Genomic DNA, 16,352 nt, shown 5'->3' with positions numbered 1-16,352 from the left:
AGACTGTTTAACTCCCTCAGCGTTGCTGTCGGTTGACTCTGCCGTCGTGGTGCTCCCCTCACCACTGACTGATATTGCTGATCCTGTTTGTGACGCCAAGTGTAGTGTAATGGTATCAGCCAAATGATCAGACCAGTGGTGAACAATTTATACTTTACTAAACAATAAGGGTTACCATAACATTGCATAGGGGAAACAGGAACAAAAGAAATGAGAACAATTCTACACGTAGCCATAGATGGCAGTAGAGTTCATGAGTTCCGTTTAACTTCTCAAAGAGAAAAGAAGATAATGTCTCACATGCCCATCTTATGAAGGAAGGTTCTGGAAAGCTCATGGCTGAGTGCATCGACGGCTGGCACAGGCTTCACACTGGCAATGCTGTTGTCTTCGGTCAGGAGATTCTGGTGGATGAAGATGAAGATAGGGCCACCGCCCCCTTGCATAGACAGCCTCTTCACATGGACTGTAGAAAGATCCTCTCCAGTGACTGGGACTTAGATAGATGCTGCCTGCTCTTTTGCTCACTGCTGGTGGCCCACACACCAGACTTTATCGGGGAGAACCCAGCACCTGGTGACAACTCACTTGCCCAATCACTGCTGTCCCATCAGGCAGGATTTCTCGTGGACAGAAAGCCAAAATGTATATCCCCTGGGAGTGTCCAAGAGCTCATGGGACGCTGGGAACCCAGAGGAGCACTTTGCCACAGGACTAAAAAATTATTTTTAGCCAAACTTCAGCTTCAGGTAGCAGTTATTGGCAATGAAGCAAGAGCAGAAAGAAAACCGCTAACCCACTTGTGACGGACCTCCTGATCAAGTGCATAAAAGGTCTGTTAGGCACCAATGTAAAACAAATCAATAAAATTGATTTGGAATCTCTAGACCATATATAAATGTAGTTTTATTGAAGTGCCGACTTGAAAACACTGCAACATGTTTCAGGCATTGTGTCCAGTAAACCTCAACCGGACAGACTAGAGAACAGAAAAAAATGCATGAAATATTCCATTTAAAGTGTTACTAACCCAGGGACCCTGTATTCACTATACACACTCTGGACCCACAGTACACCGAACATGGAAGTGCAATTACTTCAGTAAATATAAACTGCTAAATACTTTTTCTCATCTTTGTGACTTCCATCAGTGTCCGGCCTAGCACTGGTTAAAGCTTGTAGGGGGACTTTTCATTCCCCTCTGATATCCTATGAGGTTGCATGACCCCTGCAGTAGCAGGGAATTGCAACAACAATTCCAACAATAGCAAAATTACAAAAAATGAACTGCAACCTTGTAGAGAAAAAAAATTGTTGGCAAAAGGATGTACTGCCCAAAATGTTTTGCAGTGTTTAAAGCGGTATTAAACCCTAAACCCAAAATGTAATATGTTGCAGCTTACCATTCTTTTTAGATTTGGTAGCTGCATTTGTTTTCTTTTTTTAGGATTTTTCCCCTTCTGTTCTCACCTGGTGATCTGACCAGTAACATACTTTCTGAATTAAAGTGTCTACACACTGGATGAAGGAGCAACATACACCTTTGGACAGCAGCATTGCTAATCTTGGAGGAGAATAGTGTTAGCTGGAGTACAGCTTCAATTTGATATCTAACACTTTATAAACTAGTTACAGTAGCAGTTTTGTTTCATTTTGAATAAAGGTTTTACATAAATAAATAAAATCTGACCATTGTGAACACTCCATCAGAGGTTTTTCTCAACCCCCTAAATACTACATCTGCAGGACAGCTTGCTCTGTTGAAGAAACAACAAACTTATGCCGCGTACACACGACCAGATTTTTCGGTGGAGGTCCGATAGATTTTCTGAATGACTGGACTAAGTCCATTCGAAAGTCCGTTTGTTTTGAACGTGATGACGTAAACTGGATTAAACAAGGAAGTCCAATAGCCGATACCTGCCTTTGCGTCGTATTTGGTCTGTCGGACTAGCACACAGACGAACGGTTTTGCCAATTTTTAGTCCATCGGATAGATTTGAAGAAGTTTTATTTTTAGGTCCGTCTGACTTTTGGGGAAAAAAAGTCCGCTGGAGCCCACACACAATCGAATTGTCTGACGGATTCCGGTCCAACAGACCAAGTCTGCCGGAAAGTCCGATTGTGTGTACACGGCATTACTGTCAGGATCACCAGGTGAAAATAAAAGAAAGAAGGTCTAAAAAAGAAAACTATGCAGCCAGCATATCTGGAATTGGTAAGCTGTAATATAATAAAAGTTTGCTTTTGGGTTTAATACTGCCTTAAGTCTTCTGTTCAATAAAGCAAATTTTATACAGTGTGTGGACAAGAGTTCCCATTGTAAAATTACAGACATTTCAATTTTATGAATAAAAAGCTTGCCTGAAGGGTTGAATACTCAATTGTCATACAAAATTTCAAATAACTAGAATCATATGACAGTCTAATTGTCAATCGATACACAATAATCTCAACAGAAAAGCAAGACAAAAATATCAGTACACTAAATGTATGGGTTTTCTATTATCTGCTGATTAAGTCAATATGCAATATTTACTGGATGTGCATATCAGACAGAAAAGTTATATTTTGAAAGTCTGAAGCTTGAACAATTGGGTACTTTAAAAAAAAAAAGTAATAAATAAATATAAAGTTGCAGCCATACTATAAAGCTAGATTCATTACTAAGTGCCTATTCCTGAATTCCACATTTTATCCTAGCTCTTCCATATCAAAGGTTTCCATCTGCACTTATTAGTTATTACTTTGATCTGCAGACTGTAATCTTGCATCATTATTATAAAAGCCTCGAGCTTTTCTTGTAGATGTCATTGAAAATGATTAGTGAACATGTATCATTTAACCTGATTTGGGTTGCCTTATTGTGCCTTTTTTTTGTGTTTTAGTTTACTATGGAAAAAGCAAATGCTGAAGAATTCTATGAAGTTTACAAAGGTGTTGTAGCAGAGTACATAGTAAGTAAAAAAAATATATTATAGCTGTTTTTATTTTTATTTTTCTCTGAACATTATATCTTTTTGTATTATTTGGTCCCCTTTCACATTTGCTTTCTTTCTCTGTTGTAAAAGAGTTGTTAACAGGGCTCAGAAGCCCAAGCTGAAATTTACACAACAACATTCTCTTATGGTAAGCAGTAAAACTCATCCTATACACTTTCTATCTTAAATCAGTCATTCAGGGGTGTCTAGCCACTTCAGCCCCTGAAGAGTTTACCCCCTTCCTGACCAGAGCACTGTTTGCGAACCGGCACTGCGTCGCTTTAACTGACAATTGAAAAAAAAACGGAAACCGGTCATGCAACGTAGCACCCAAACAAAATTGATGTCCTTTTTTTCCCCACAAATAGAGCTTTCTTTTGGTGGTATTTGATCACCTCTGCATTTTTTTTTTTTTTGCGCTATAAACAAAAAAAGAGCGCGAATTTTGAAAAAAATGCAATATTTTTTACTTTTTGCTATAATAAATATCCCCAAAAATATATAAAAACATTTTTTTTCCCTCAGTTTAGGACGATATGTATTCTTCTACATATTTTTTGTAAAAAAAAATGGCATAAAGCGTATATTGATTGGTTTGTGCAAAAGTTATTGCGTCTACAAAATAGGGCATAGTTTTATGGCATTTTTATTATTCATGTTTTTTTTACTAGTAATGGCGGTGATCTGCGATTTTTTTTATCAGGACTGCGACATTATGGCGTTAGCATTAATACATTGATCAGTGCAATTAAAAATGCATTGATTACTGTAAAAATGTCACTGGCAGTGCAGGGATTAACACTAGGGGCCGGTGAAGGGGTTAAATGTGTGTCCTAGGGAGGTGATTCTAACTGAAGGGGGAGGGACTAACTACAGGAAGTGACAGATCGTGGTTCCTAGCTAATAGTAACACACGATCTGTCACTCCTAACAGAACAGGGAAGTGTGTGTTTACACACACTCGTCCCTGTTCTGTGTCTCCAGCTCACGATCGCTCATGGCCGGCGGTCATTGCGATCCTGAGCCACGACCATCTGCACCCTGCTGTGCAGAAGGCAGGCACGTGCCCCCGCCGGAGACCAACGGTCTGTCCGGACCTCATGAGATCACATACAGTAACGTGATTTTGCACAAGTGAGTCAGCCTGCCGCAGTAAAACTGCGGCAGCTGGTCCCGGAAGTGGCTAGAGAGGCCCCTTTATATCCCAGGCCATGATTGTTTCTTAGTTTGATTGGTATTAGGCACATTGGGTGACTGTCATGTCATGGCTTTGGAGAGCTATAAACATTTTGATTTAAGCATCACTTGCCGTGATCTGCAGAGACAGGATTGTTTCCAACCTGCCTGATCCCTTGTAACTTTTGGTGGTCTTGATATTTTATTACATTTGATCCTTTTTTTGGATTAATCTCTTTTTTTGACGTGCATTACCAAACCCACATATCTTGCTCCACTGTACACCAAAATCAATTGTAATACATTTTTTATCTATTAAAATGCTGTATAACTTACTGTGGTAGTAAATAAGGATTTTAACAGAATACGAAAGTAAAAGGTTTATTTTTTTTAATTTTAGGATTTAGTGGGGCAATACATGGACACCTGACCATTACTACATAAGCTTTCTAGACATCCAATTCCAAAACCGTGGGTAGTAATATGGAGTTGCACATTCTCCTTTTGTGGCTCCAATTTTTTAGGAAGGAAAAGACTTTTGGAAAATTTCTGTAGAACTTTGAGCCCATTTAACCAGAAAGAGCATTTGTGAACTCTGGTGCTGATGTTAGATGAGAAGACCTCACTTTTAATTGGTATTTCATTTAGTTTGAGCAGAGGTGTGGTTAGGGTCTGTATAGTTCACTCAAGTTCCTCTACACTAAACTTGTCAAACCATGTCTTTATGGACCTGTTTGTGCACAGGGAGGGGCAGTCCAGCTGGATCAGAAATGTGCCTTTTCTGCACAAGGTTATAAGACACAGTTGTTTTGAAGTGTCTTTGTGTGCTGTGGTATTATCTGTACCCTTCACTGGAAGCACCTGAACTGAAAATTTTGAAGAGGTGTCTACATACTTTTTACCAAACAGGTAGTGGTGTGGTGCGGTGTCCACAAGCTTCTGGCCATAAAATGTATCTGCTGATCCGATCATTGCAATTCCAGACACAGATACAATATAGAGTCATACTTCATCATAAACCTTTAAACACCTAAAAATGCCCAACATAGATGTGTAATACACTACAGTAAATACAATATCTATCATTAGGCACAATAAACCATACAGATATGTCTTTTAATAGTTAACAATGATAAATAATGCATTATATAGCCTCTCTTTTTTTGCTGATTATATAACAAATCAAAAGTTTTTAGCAGTGCTAGTGTGAAGGAACCAAAACTGTTGGTTCCTTCACATCTCATGTGGAGATAACCATCAAAACTGTTGGTTCCTTCACATCTCATGTGGAGATAACCATCAAAACTGTTGGTTCCTTCACATCTCATGTGGAGATAACCATCAAAACTGTTGGTTCCTTCACATCTCATGTGGAGATAACCACCAAAACTGTTGGTTCTTTCACATCTCATGTGGAGATAACCATCAAAACTGTTGGTTCCTTCACACCTCATGTGGACTTTGTGGAGATAACCACCAAAACTGTTGATAATCATGCATTACCCTGTTTTCTGTATTAATATGACCAGTCCAGGCATCTCTGTCAACAATCAGAAAAAGTAGTTGTTAGCAAATAGTGATGGACGAACTTCCGACGGGACGTTTAGCGAACGTGGACCGCGAACGCAGCCGATAGTTCGCGTAACGTTCGCGGCAGGCCCCATTGACTTCAATGGGAGGCGAACTTTGCAAACCTACAGGTCAAATTTGCAGCCACAGAATAATTACTAGCTGTGCAAACATAGTCCCACCACATGGCCAATGACATAACACATGTATGAGGTGAATCTGGGATCGACAACTACAAGCACTCTTTTTTTTATATGTGAAATTGTGATAATTCAGGACTGTGGAGCGCATGAAGGCAATGGAGGAGAGGGAAGGTCAGGGTAGGCAAAGAAGAGGGTGCAGGAGATGATCACCAGCAGCGTGACATACAGCAATGACACCTGCACCGTGATAGAGTTATCTGACACCAGCACCGTGATACAGAGCACTGACATCAGCAGCGTGACATACAGCAATGACTCCTGCACCGTGATAGAGTGATCTGACACCAGCACCGTGATAGAGAGCACTGACATCAGCAGCGTGACATAAAGCACTGACACCAGCACCGTGATATACAGCACTGACACCTGCACCGTAAGCAGCCCCAGGAGGAAGTCAGCATAGCACAGGCATGGTGGGAGCCCCTCATAATGAGCATAGCACAGGGATGGTGGGATCCCCTCATAATGAGCATAGCACAGGGATGGTGGGAGCCCCTCATAATATGCACAGCAGAGGTACAGCCCCAGGAGGAAGTCAGCACAGCACAGGGATGGTGGGAGCCCCTCATAATAAGCAGCCCCAGGAGGATGTCAGCATAGCACAGGGATGGTGGGAGCCCCTCATAATAAGCAGCCCCAGGAGGAAGTCAGCACAGCACAGGGATAGTGGGAGCCCCTCATAATGAGCATAGCACAGGGATGGTGGGAGCCCCTCATAATGAGCATAGCACAGGGATGGTGGGAGCCCCTCATAATATGCACAGCAGAGGTACAGCCCCAGGAGGAAGTCAGCACAGCACAGGGATGGTGGGAGCCCCTCATAATAAGCAGCCCCAGGAGGATGTCAGCATAGCACAGGGATGGTGGGAGCCCCTCATAATAAGCAGCCCCAGGAGTAGTATAGGGCAGCAGTCAGCAGTAGTGCACCTCAACCCTATATATTGTGGACCTATACCAGTCCTTAAGGAATAGCAGACTGTACCTCACTCAACCCTATGTACTGTAGTACGCTATACCTTACCAGTCCTTATAAGGACCTTTGTGGAACTAGTAGGTTGTGAATGATTAGCAGACTGTACCTCAGTCCCTATACTGATAAAGGACTGCTGCAGTATAGGGCAGCAGTCAGCAGTAGTGCACCTCAACCCTATATATTGTGGACCTATACCAGTCCTTAAGGAATAGAAGACTGTACCTCAGTCCCTATACTCATAAAGGACTACTGCAGCAGAAGGGCAGCAGTCAAGTATAATATTCTTTCTATATTTGGAAGAAAGAATATTATACGTGTACAAGCCTATTAACATACCAGTCCTGAAAAGAATAGTAACAGCTACTGATTAAACTGACTGTCCCTCACTGCCACACACAGCTTCCTGCCTGTCCCTATTTAAACTGACAAAACACAGGCTGCTGGAACAATAACTTGAATAGCACTCAAAACTATATCCTGTACTACTTTACCATACCAGTCCTGAAAAGGACTTTTGTGGACCTAATAGTAACAGCTAATGATTAAACTGACTGTCCCTGCTGCACACAGCGTCCTGTCCCTCTCTCTACACTGACAAAAGACAGGCTGCTGCAACAATCACTAGCACAGCAGTGCCTCAAACCTATATCCTGAACTACACCTAACACCTATCCCATACCAGTCCTTAAAAGAACTTTTGTGGACCTAATAGCTAGCGATTTGGGTCACTGCAGTCTCTCCCTGCTCCACACAGCAACCTCTCCCTATAGTGACATACGAAAGAATGTAAAATGGCCGCTGGATCGGTCTATTTATAAGTTAGGGGGAATGTCCAAGTGTCCATGTGCTGTAATGTCTCAATTGGCTGTCCTGTACCCCATGATGGATGTGTCATCATAGGTCAAAGTTCTTTTACACAGTAAACACGGAAGTCCGCCGGGCGAACAGCGGCAATAGTCCGCCGATCGGGCGGACCGCGAACAGCCGAAATTCGCCACGAAACGACCGCCGGGTGAACCGTTCGGCCATCCCTATTAGCAAATGAGTGATAATAAGAATGTAGGTGTAATGAAAGTTGTTGACACTCTGAAAAATGTTGAAACGTCTCTGTGACAGCTAAGAAAAATTTCCATTATGTTACTACATACAAATGTATACTTTTACAAATGAAACAGATATTTATTTAAAGCTTTTTTTTTCAATAGGAAATGCTAAGTGAGTTATGTTCTGGCCCTTGTATTGCTATGGAAATTCTGGGACCAAATGCTCCAAAGTCCTTCAGAGAGTTTTGCGGGCCAGCAGATCCTGTAAGTATGCTTGTAAACTTAAAGTGGAATTAATCACTCCAGAGTTACGTCCCCTCTTTGCACTACTGCATAATTGTTTTTTTTTTTTTTAAACCTGCACGTGCACAGATGCACTGTTATGCACTGCTTCTTATAGGCATTAAAACTAAAGGTAGTAAAAACCCTGGATAAAAAATATTGTCTAGACCACAAGCACTAAAGCTGCTGTTGTCAGTCTTTTATGTCGAAGTGGAAAAAAACATTTTTTGCCTAGTAGAAGACGAGTGAAAAGACCATAATCACATGCAATGGCAGCTCATAGCTGCATGCACTGTGGTTCAGTAATACATTGTATTTCCTTTTTATGTGTATTTTTTTATTTCAACTTCAAAAATCATATATTCAAATCTACAGTCAAATTGATTTGTTGGACAAAGTGGACAGGTCTCTTGTTCACCTGTGGCTTTTTATATGCACCATTTGAAGGGACCACAATATGTACAAATATAATAATCCTTAGAAGGTAAGCAGTCTGTTAACACAGAGAGTCTTCCTATTTAGAGTATTTGTTTTGCCTCAGCTTTCCATGCACTACAGATTCCTGATTGCCTTTGACCTGGCAGGTGCAAAGGTTCCCATTGTGGTAGTTAAAGTGTATCTAAACCCGAAAACAAAAATGTAATATATTGCAGCTTACCAGACCTTTGTTGGTAGTAGCTGCATTCATTTTCTATTTATCAAGCAGCCATGGATGTCATACAGACTGGAATTCTAAGCCCTTGTACACACGGTTGGTCATTCCGATGGAAAATGTGCGATCCGACCGTGTTGTTGGATAAACAACCGTGTGTGGGCTTCATCTGACTTTTTCCGTCGGATTGTCTGACCAACGAAGTTTGAGAGCTGGATATAAAAAATTTCCAACAACATGATCCAATCGGACTTTGTCCGATCATTTGTAGAGAATTCCGATCGCACAAAGTGCCACGCATGCTCAGATCAAATTCCTAGACCAAAGGTATTGGCTACTAGCCTGAATGTAGTCCTGTCGTAACTGAAAAACGTCATCACATTACGAATGATCGGATTTTCCGACAACTTTGTCCGACCGTGTGTATGCAACACCAGTTTCGGACAAAATCCGTCGAACAAAATCCGACGGATTTTGATGTCGGAATGTCCGCCCGTGTGTACAAGGGCTAACATGTCTGCCTTTGTTCATCTCTGTTAGGTGGTGGCTTGATGGTACTGGTAGTTTACACAATAGACAAGGTTGTGTGTGGTTTCTTTTAAGCTCACAAGAAATGAAAAGAACAATGCATTTCTGGCAAGATTAACAGGTATTTTCTGTACTTACTGAAAATATTCTTAGACTGAGAAGGTAGAATTCAAATCTGGTAAGCTGCAATAGATCACATATTTGTTTTGGAGTTTAGATACACTATAATACACAGGGACAGAGTGGAGTCTAATAAATAAATATAATTTAATTTAAATTGCTCGTTAACACCTTATTTCCATCTGCCAACTTGGCAAGTTTAAAGGGAACCTTGCTTCTCTTGTTTTGCTAACCATAACAAACAAGGTCAAGAGTTGTAGCGCCAGCGTTTCTACCCAGATGTGTTTCTTTTACCTAAGCACTGGGTCATGGCCTGCCCACTACATGTAAATGTAATGTTTATGTGGGTGAGGGGCAGGGTCAGAAATAAAAAGAAAAGCACTGCGATTCTGAGATTATAACTACATATCAGAATATAACTGGGCAAAATAAAAATGAACACTTTTTGAGATGGCAACAATGCAGCTTTAACTTTAATTTTATCTTTCAAGATAGACATTTTTTTGTGGGGATCTGAAACAATCGTGTATTTTGGTAGAGAGCTGCTGATCATGTCAAACAAATTATGACAGTGAGCTCCGTTCTTTTCACTTAGACTAGTTTACTTTTCTCGCTGTACTCCTCTTTATATACCTCTTCAGAAAAATGAATTATACAGTTATTGCAGCAGTCTGTGGACCGTAGCTATATGCTGGTGCTTGCCTATCATCCCGTTGATCTAATTTTATTTAGAATGGAAAAATGAATGCTTATCTTAACATACAAGACAATAAGTCACAATTTTACATCAAATAGCAGTATGGGGACAAGGTCATTCAGTGCCCAGGATGAAAATGCCCACCACTTAAAGTGGCATATTAAATAGATACTGAGTCTACTCACTGCATACATAGTAAACAACGCCACAGTCCTTAAACCCACAAAATATCCTTTAATTACAGTGCTGTGCGCAAGTCTCAGATGGGGTCACCATGTGACATCACCCAGTGACCCCGCCCCTTATGCCTATATAAGTCGCCGCACAACGTGTCCCTGGCATTGCGGACAGAGAGTGATGTGTCAACATCTGAAGGAAGAAGAAGAAGGCGACAGCGACAAGTAAGCGCTAGTAAAAGAGCTGCAAGAAGATAGTGGAGGCCCGGCAAGAAGAACCGAAGAGCAAGACAAGACCCCCGAAGTCGGGAGAAGACCCCCCGGACGGCGGCGGTGACAAAGAAGAAAGCCGGGCTCCTCCGCTAGTAAAAGAGCTAGCGGTAAAAGAGCAGAAGATAGCGGCGGAGTCCGGGGAGAAGACCCCCAAAGACGGAAGATGACCCCCGGAGCTGTTTAATAAAGTATTTTAAAAACCTGTGTTGTGTTTTTTTATTAACACTGGATTCTGATAAGCCCCCCGCCCGCAGACCCCGACAACCAAAGGCCATGGTTGTCAGGAAGAGGCCCTTGTCCTCATCAACATGGGGACAAGGTGCTTTGGGGTGGGAGGGCCGCAGGGCCCCCTTCCCCAAAGCACCCCCCCATGTTGAGGGCACGCGCCCTGGTACGGCTCGGGGGGGGGGCGCTCACTCTTCCCCACCCCCTTTCCTGACCGGCCAGGCTGCATGCTCAGATAAGGGTCTGCTATGGACTTTGGGGGGACTTCCATGCCGTTTTTAAATCCATACCAGGCAACGGGGCTCACGAGGTGTCAATCTCGCCGATGGAGGCAGCAACATTCACTTCCTACGCTAGTCGCATCTACCTGGAGCTACGTTCAGAATGAACAGACTTTACTCCGTGTGTGGGCAACTCCATTCATTTCAAAAGTCCAGCGGACCCCCGCCATAGTCAGAAAAGTCCGGTCGTGTGTGGGCAAGTCCACTCGTTCAGAAAGTCCGGCGGACCTCCGCTGCAAAGTCTGGCAGATTGTCCACCAGACTAAGTCCCCCGGATAGTCTGCTCGTGTGTATGCAGCATAATGGCCTACAAGGGAAGGCTCAGCTGGGTACAATACATTGCATCAAAGAGAGCATGATTTGGCATAAATTCCTACATGCTATGCGAATCGTCAACTGGCTACATTTGGAATTCATTCATATACACTGGAAAAGGAACAAAATTCAATCCAAAATACAGCAACTATGGAATGGCAACATCTTCCATTCTTTTACTCATTGAGCCATTGCTAAATCAGGGCTATTGCATAACAACCGACAACTAGTTAGGGCTAACTTGTCTGACATGCTGCCAATGTTTAGAAATTAGAAGCTGAAGACTGGAGAAATGGTTGCCTGGCAGAAAGGCAACATGATGGCACTGTGATGGCGCAACAAGAAAGATGTATGCCTAATGAGTACAGTTCATAATACCTCCACTGTTATGGTAAGCACAAAACGTGGGAAAGAAATCATGAAGCCACAAGTAGTGATAGACTACAATAACACCATGGGAGATGTCTACAGAGCTGACCAAGCAATGACATTCTACCCAGCAATGAGGAAACAGCAAAAGAAGTACTACAAGAAAATCTTCAAGCATTTTCTTTAGCAATGCTTGTGGAACGCCTACATTTTGCAAAAAAAAAAGTGACAAGCCTGTGATTCATTCTGACTTCATTTGGAAAGTTGCCGAACGTATCTTTGTGAACCACCAAACACCATCAATGGCTGTGAATAGAGCTGGACGTCGTGCTGTTGGTTTTGTCAACCCAGAACTTCTGACCGGGCGTCACTTCATGGACTGCATCCCATCAACCGAGAAAAAGTCAGCACCTACAAGGATGTGCGTGGTTTGTTGCTCGAAGCCAGATGACAGTGGAAAGAAAATCAGAAAAGAAACCAGGTTCCATTGTTCTGATTGTGACGTCGGACTTTGTGCAGTCCTATGTTTCAAATTTTTTAATACCCGGGATATTTACTAAACCAATATGCAGTGTCTAGTTTTACATTGACTGGTAATATTGCACCCTTGTTATAAATGTCAGTGTTTTTGGTTTGATTACATTATTGAATACAATTAATTATTATTTTTTATAATTATTTATTATATTATAATTGTGTCTGCTAGATTCTTGTTTGGACAGATTTAAGTGAGTTATTCCTAAGAATTACAGACCTACAATATAAAAGAACAAATGTCCATGCAAAGCAATGACATTCAAAAATCATGGTAGGTTACAAGATCCTAACTGCTTTATTAACCCCCCCCCCCCCCCCCCCCGATCCACAGTTCACCTCTGAATCCATTGCCTACAGCTCACCTATGCATCACCCTGCCAAAGCTCACCTCTGCATCTGCATACCCTGTCCACAAGGGATGAGCTTTGAGTTCGAGTCAAACTCATGTTTGACTCGAACATTGCCTGTTTGCCTGTTCGGAGAACAGTAAACAATTTGGGGTGTTCGTGGCAAATTCGAAAAGCCGCGAACACCCTGTACAAGTCTATGGGAGGAAAAATGCTAATTTTGAAAGGGTAATATGCAAGTTATTGTCCTAAAAAGTGTTTGGGGACCTGGGTCCTGCCCCAGGGGACATGTATCAATGCAAAAAAAAGTTTTAAAAACTACTGTTTTTTTGGGAGCAGTGATTTTAATAATGCTTAAAGTGAAACAATAAAAGTGTAATATTCCTTTAAATTTCGTACCTGGGGGGTGTCTATAGTATGCCTGTAAAGAGGCGCATGTTTCCCGTGCTTAGAACTTTCCCTGCACAAAGTGTAATTTCTGCAGGAAAAAAAGTCATTTAAAATCACTCGTGACTATAATGAATTGTCGGCTCCCCGTAATACAGAGAACAGTCATTGAAAGTCATTGATAAAAAAAAAAAGCGTGGGGTTCCCCCAAATTCAATTTCCAGGCCCTTCAGGTCTGGTATGGATATTAAGGGGAACCCCGCTTCAAATAAAAAAAAAATGACCTGGGGTTCCCCCTAAATATCCATAGCAGAACCTTCAGGTCTGGTATGGATTTTAAGGGGAACTCCACGCCAAATTTAAAAAAACAAATGGTGTGGAGTTCCCCCTAAAAATCCATACCAGACCCTTTATCCGAGTACGCAACCTGGCAGGCCGCAGGAAAAGAGGGGGGGACGAGAGAGCGCCCCCCCAAACCATACCAGGCCACATACCCTCAACATTGGGAGGATGCTTTGGGGGTTCGTGACCCCTCAAAGCACCTTGTCCCCATGTTGATGAGGACAAGGGCCTCATCCCCACAACCCTGGCCGGTGGTTGTGGGGGTCTGTGGGCAGGGGGTTTATCAGAATCTGGACGCCCCCTTTAACAAGGGGACCCCCAGATCCCGGCCCTCCCTCCTGTTTGAAATGGCAAGGGGGTACAAAAATACCCCTACCATTTAACAAAGAAAGTGTAAAAGAATGTTAAAAAACACACACACACCATTGAAAAAGTCCTTTATTAAAAATAAAAAAAATAAAAAAAAATTCTAGCGGTGGTAATCCACTCTTGCTATCCAATGACTGATGATCATCTCTCCGGAGTCCAGTGATGGCTGATCTGATTCAGTGACGGATGATCTCTCCCTCCAGTGCAGCGCAGTCCATCCATCCTCTGTCTCCACTGGCAGAGACACTGCGGAGATCCCAGCAGCCTGACATATCTTATATGAGGAGGGCGGGCCACCCGTCACCTGACCCCGCCCCCCTCTGACGCAAGTGGGAAAGCCTGGCTTCCCCAATGACGTGCGGGTGACTCCGCCCCCCTCTGATGTAACGGAAACTGGCAAATTAGCAAATAACTTGCATATTAGCCTTTAAAATTATCACTTTAGATTTTGAACGTTCGTGTCCCATAGACTTTAATAGGGTTCTAAAGTTCACACGAAGTTTAGGTCTGTTCGCAGGTTCTGGTGCGAACCGAACCGGGGGGGTTTCCTGCTCATCCTTACTGCCCACAGTTCACCTCTAAACAAGTTGTCCACAGCTCATTTTTGCACCCCCCCCTCATCGTTGCACTCCCTGTAACCCCCCATCCCCTGCTTACTCTGCACTCCCCTGTCCACAGCTCACCTCTGCGATCTCTGTCTACAACTTGTCTCTGCACTTCCCATCTACAGCTCTCCTCAGCATATCCTGGCCACAGCTCATCTTATTAATGTTCATAAGGCAGATCTGTGCCATGTATCAAGTCAGAAAACTTACAAAATATTTCAAATGGATTCATTGGTCTGTTTATTGGGGGGGGGGGTTACTAAAACCCCCTTAGAGCAGCTCCACATAAAAAACAATCAGCCTTCAGGTTTTATTGTCAAAGCTTAATTGAACAAGCTTAAGTTAGAAGCTGATTGGCTACTGTGCACAGTTGCACCAGGTTCTGGGTCGTTTCATTTTAGCGAATCTCCCCCTTTTTGCCACCATGTGAGATTGAGGCTCCATGATCACTGGAGCTCAAAAACGGCTGTTTTTTGGCGTTTTTTTTAACAGCCCATAAACTCCACTCCATGTTATCCTATGTGTCCATGCACACATGGACGTTTTTTAGCTTTTATCAGCAGTGGAGTTTATGAGCTGTTGTCTGAATGCCCTGAAATCACATTCAAAAGCAGTCCTAAAAATGCCAGATGCTGGTAAAATATGTTAAACGCGGTTTAACACTGTAAACAGAGCGTTAAGCTTAGTCAGGCATTTCTCTGCCTCTATTCAAAATCAATGGTTCCTTATGGGAGCCCATTGATTTGAATAGAGGTCACATCATGATGATCCGGTGCTGAGGATGTTGATGGGGAACCCCTGCCAAAATGACCACCGGCCAGGGTTCCCCTTAAAATCCATAACAGACCGAAGGGTCTGGTATCATTGAGGGGGGAACCCCATGCCAATTTTTGTTTTCATTTTGGTGGGGTTGCCCCTTCAACACCCTCAGCACCTCCTCATGATTCGACTTGCGGTGCAACTTCTATTCAAATCAATGGGCTCCCATAGGGAACCATTGATTTTGAATAGAGTCAGAGCAACGCGGCTAAAAGCTAGCGCGGCTAAACACGCATTGACGCCAATGCAAACCGCTGATAAAATTGCGTTTTTAAAGCCACGTTTTCCTGCCAGCAATCCGACATCCAGAATGACTTTTTTGAGCATCCTGTGTGCATGAAGCCTGAGAAACGGTTGGAAGGAACACACAGGTTTCTGAAAAGGTAAGTTTGGGAATCTCCTGCATGTGTTTTGTGAGCAGAGAAAACTGTTTTACGTTTCCTCTGGGTTTGGTAATCCCAGATTGGGGCCTGGAGTTTGAAGGTTTCCTTGGGTGGGAAGGAACCTTCAATCCTGTGTCCAGACTTTGTGAGACACCTGCAGTCTGTGTGAGTGTGCAGGGTTGTTATAAGCCAGGGTTGGGGCTCAGTGCAGATGGAGTTTTGGTTGCTGAAAACAGTGAGTATAGAGGTGTGCACCAGCCGGGAGTCTATGAGTGGGGCCTGAGCAGTAAGGTGCTGGGGCAGAGACCGAGTGAGTCTGAGGAGCCCACGGTTGGGGAGGGCAAAAAGAGCAGCACTGCTGCTGACTGAAGAGCCAAGTGGCTTGGTATTTTCAGTTACTTCAACAGTGAGAAATTCTAACCCCTGAGTGGGCAACCTGTTTTTGTTGGACTGGAACATTGGTTAATAAAAGTGGGCTACCAGGCCCTTACAAATAGTTTGGACTGACATTTGAAAAAAAAATAAAAATAAATAAATAAAAAAGTGTCTACCACAAGAGCTAAGCATGCCCCATATCTCAACTTATTTAAAAAAAGATTGTATTTTCAATAAGCAGCTCATGTGCTCCATTGTCTCCAGCCAGCCATGACAGTGCTCTTCTGCTGCTTTGCACTGATGCACAATCTGGTATCCTTGCTGG

General features: G+C 42.9%; 1 protein-coding gene across 2 annotated transcripts in view; it reads left to right on the top strand.

Annotated features, from left to right (window-relative positions):
* The window catches only part of NME7 (NME/NM23 family member 7), a 261,286-nt gene that overhangs the window by 174,490 nt on the left and 70,444 nt on the right, over nucleotides 1-16,352 (top strand). For both annotated transcript variants that reach the window (XM_077481674.1, XM_077481673.1), the window contains 2 exons: nucleotides 2,889-2,957; nucleotides 8,108-8,209. In XM_077481674.1, the coding sequence (XP_077337800.1) occupies nucleotides 2,889-2,957; nucleotides 8,108-8,209 (171 nt within the window). The remainder of the gene's footprint in view (nucleotides 1-2,888; nucleotides 2,958-8,107; nucleotides 8,210-16,352) is intronic.

The sequence above is a fragment of the Lithobates pipiens genome, unplaced genomic scaffold (genome assembly GCF_037356315.1).
Source record: "Lithobates pipiens isolate NorthernLeopardFrog02 unplaced genomic scaffold, aLitPip1_a1.2 Scaffold_16, whole genome shotgun sequence".
NCBI classification, from domain to species: domain Eukaryota; kingdom Metazoa; phylum Chordata; class Amphibia; order Anura; family Ranidae; genus Lithobates; species Lithobates pipiens.
This window is presented reverse-complemented; position numbering and strand designations above follow the sequence as displayed.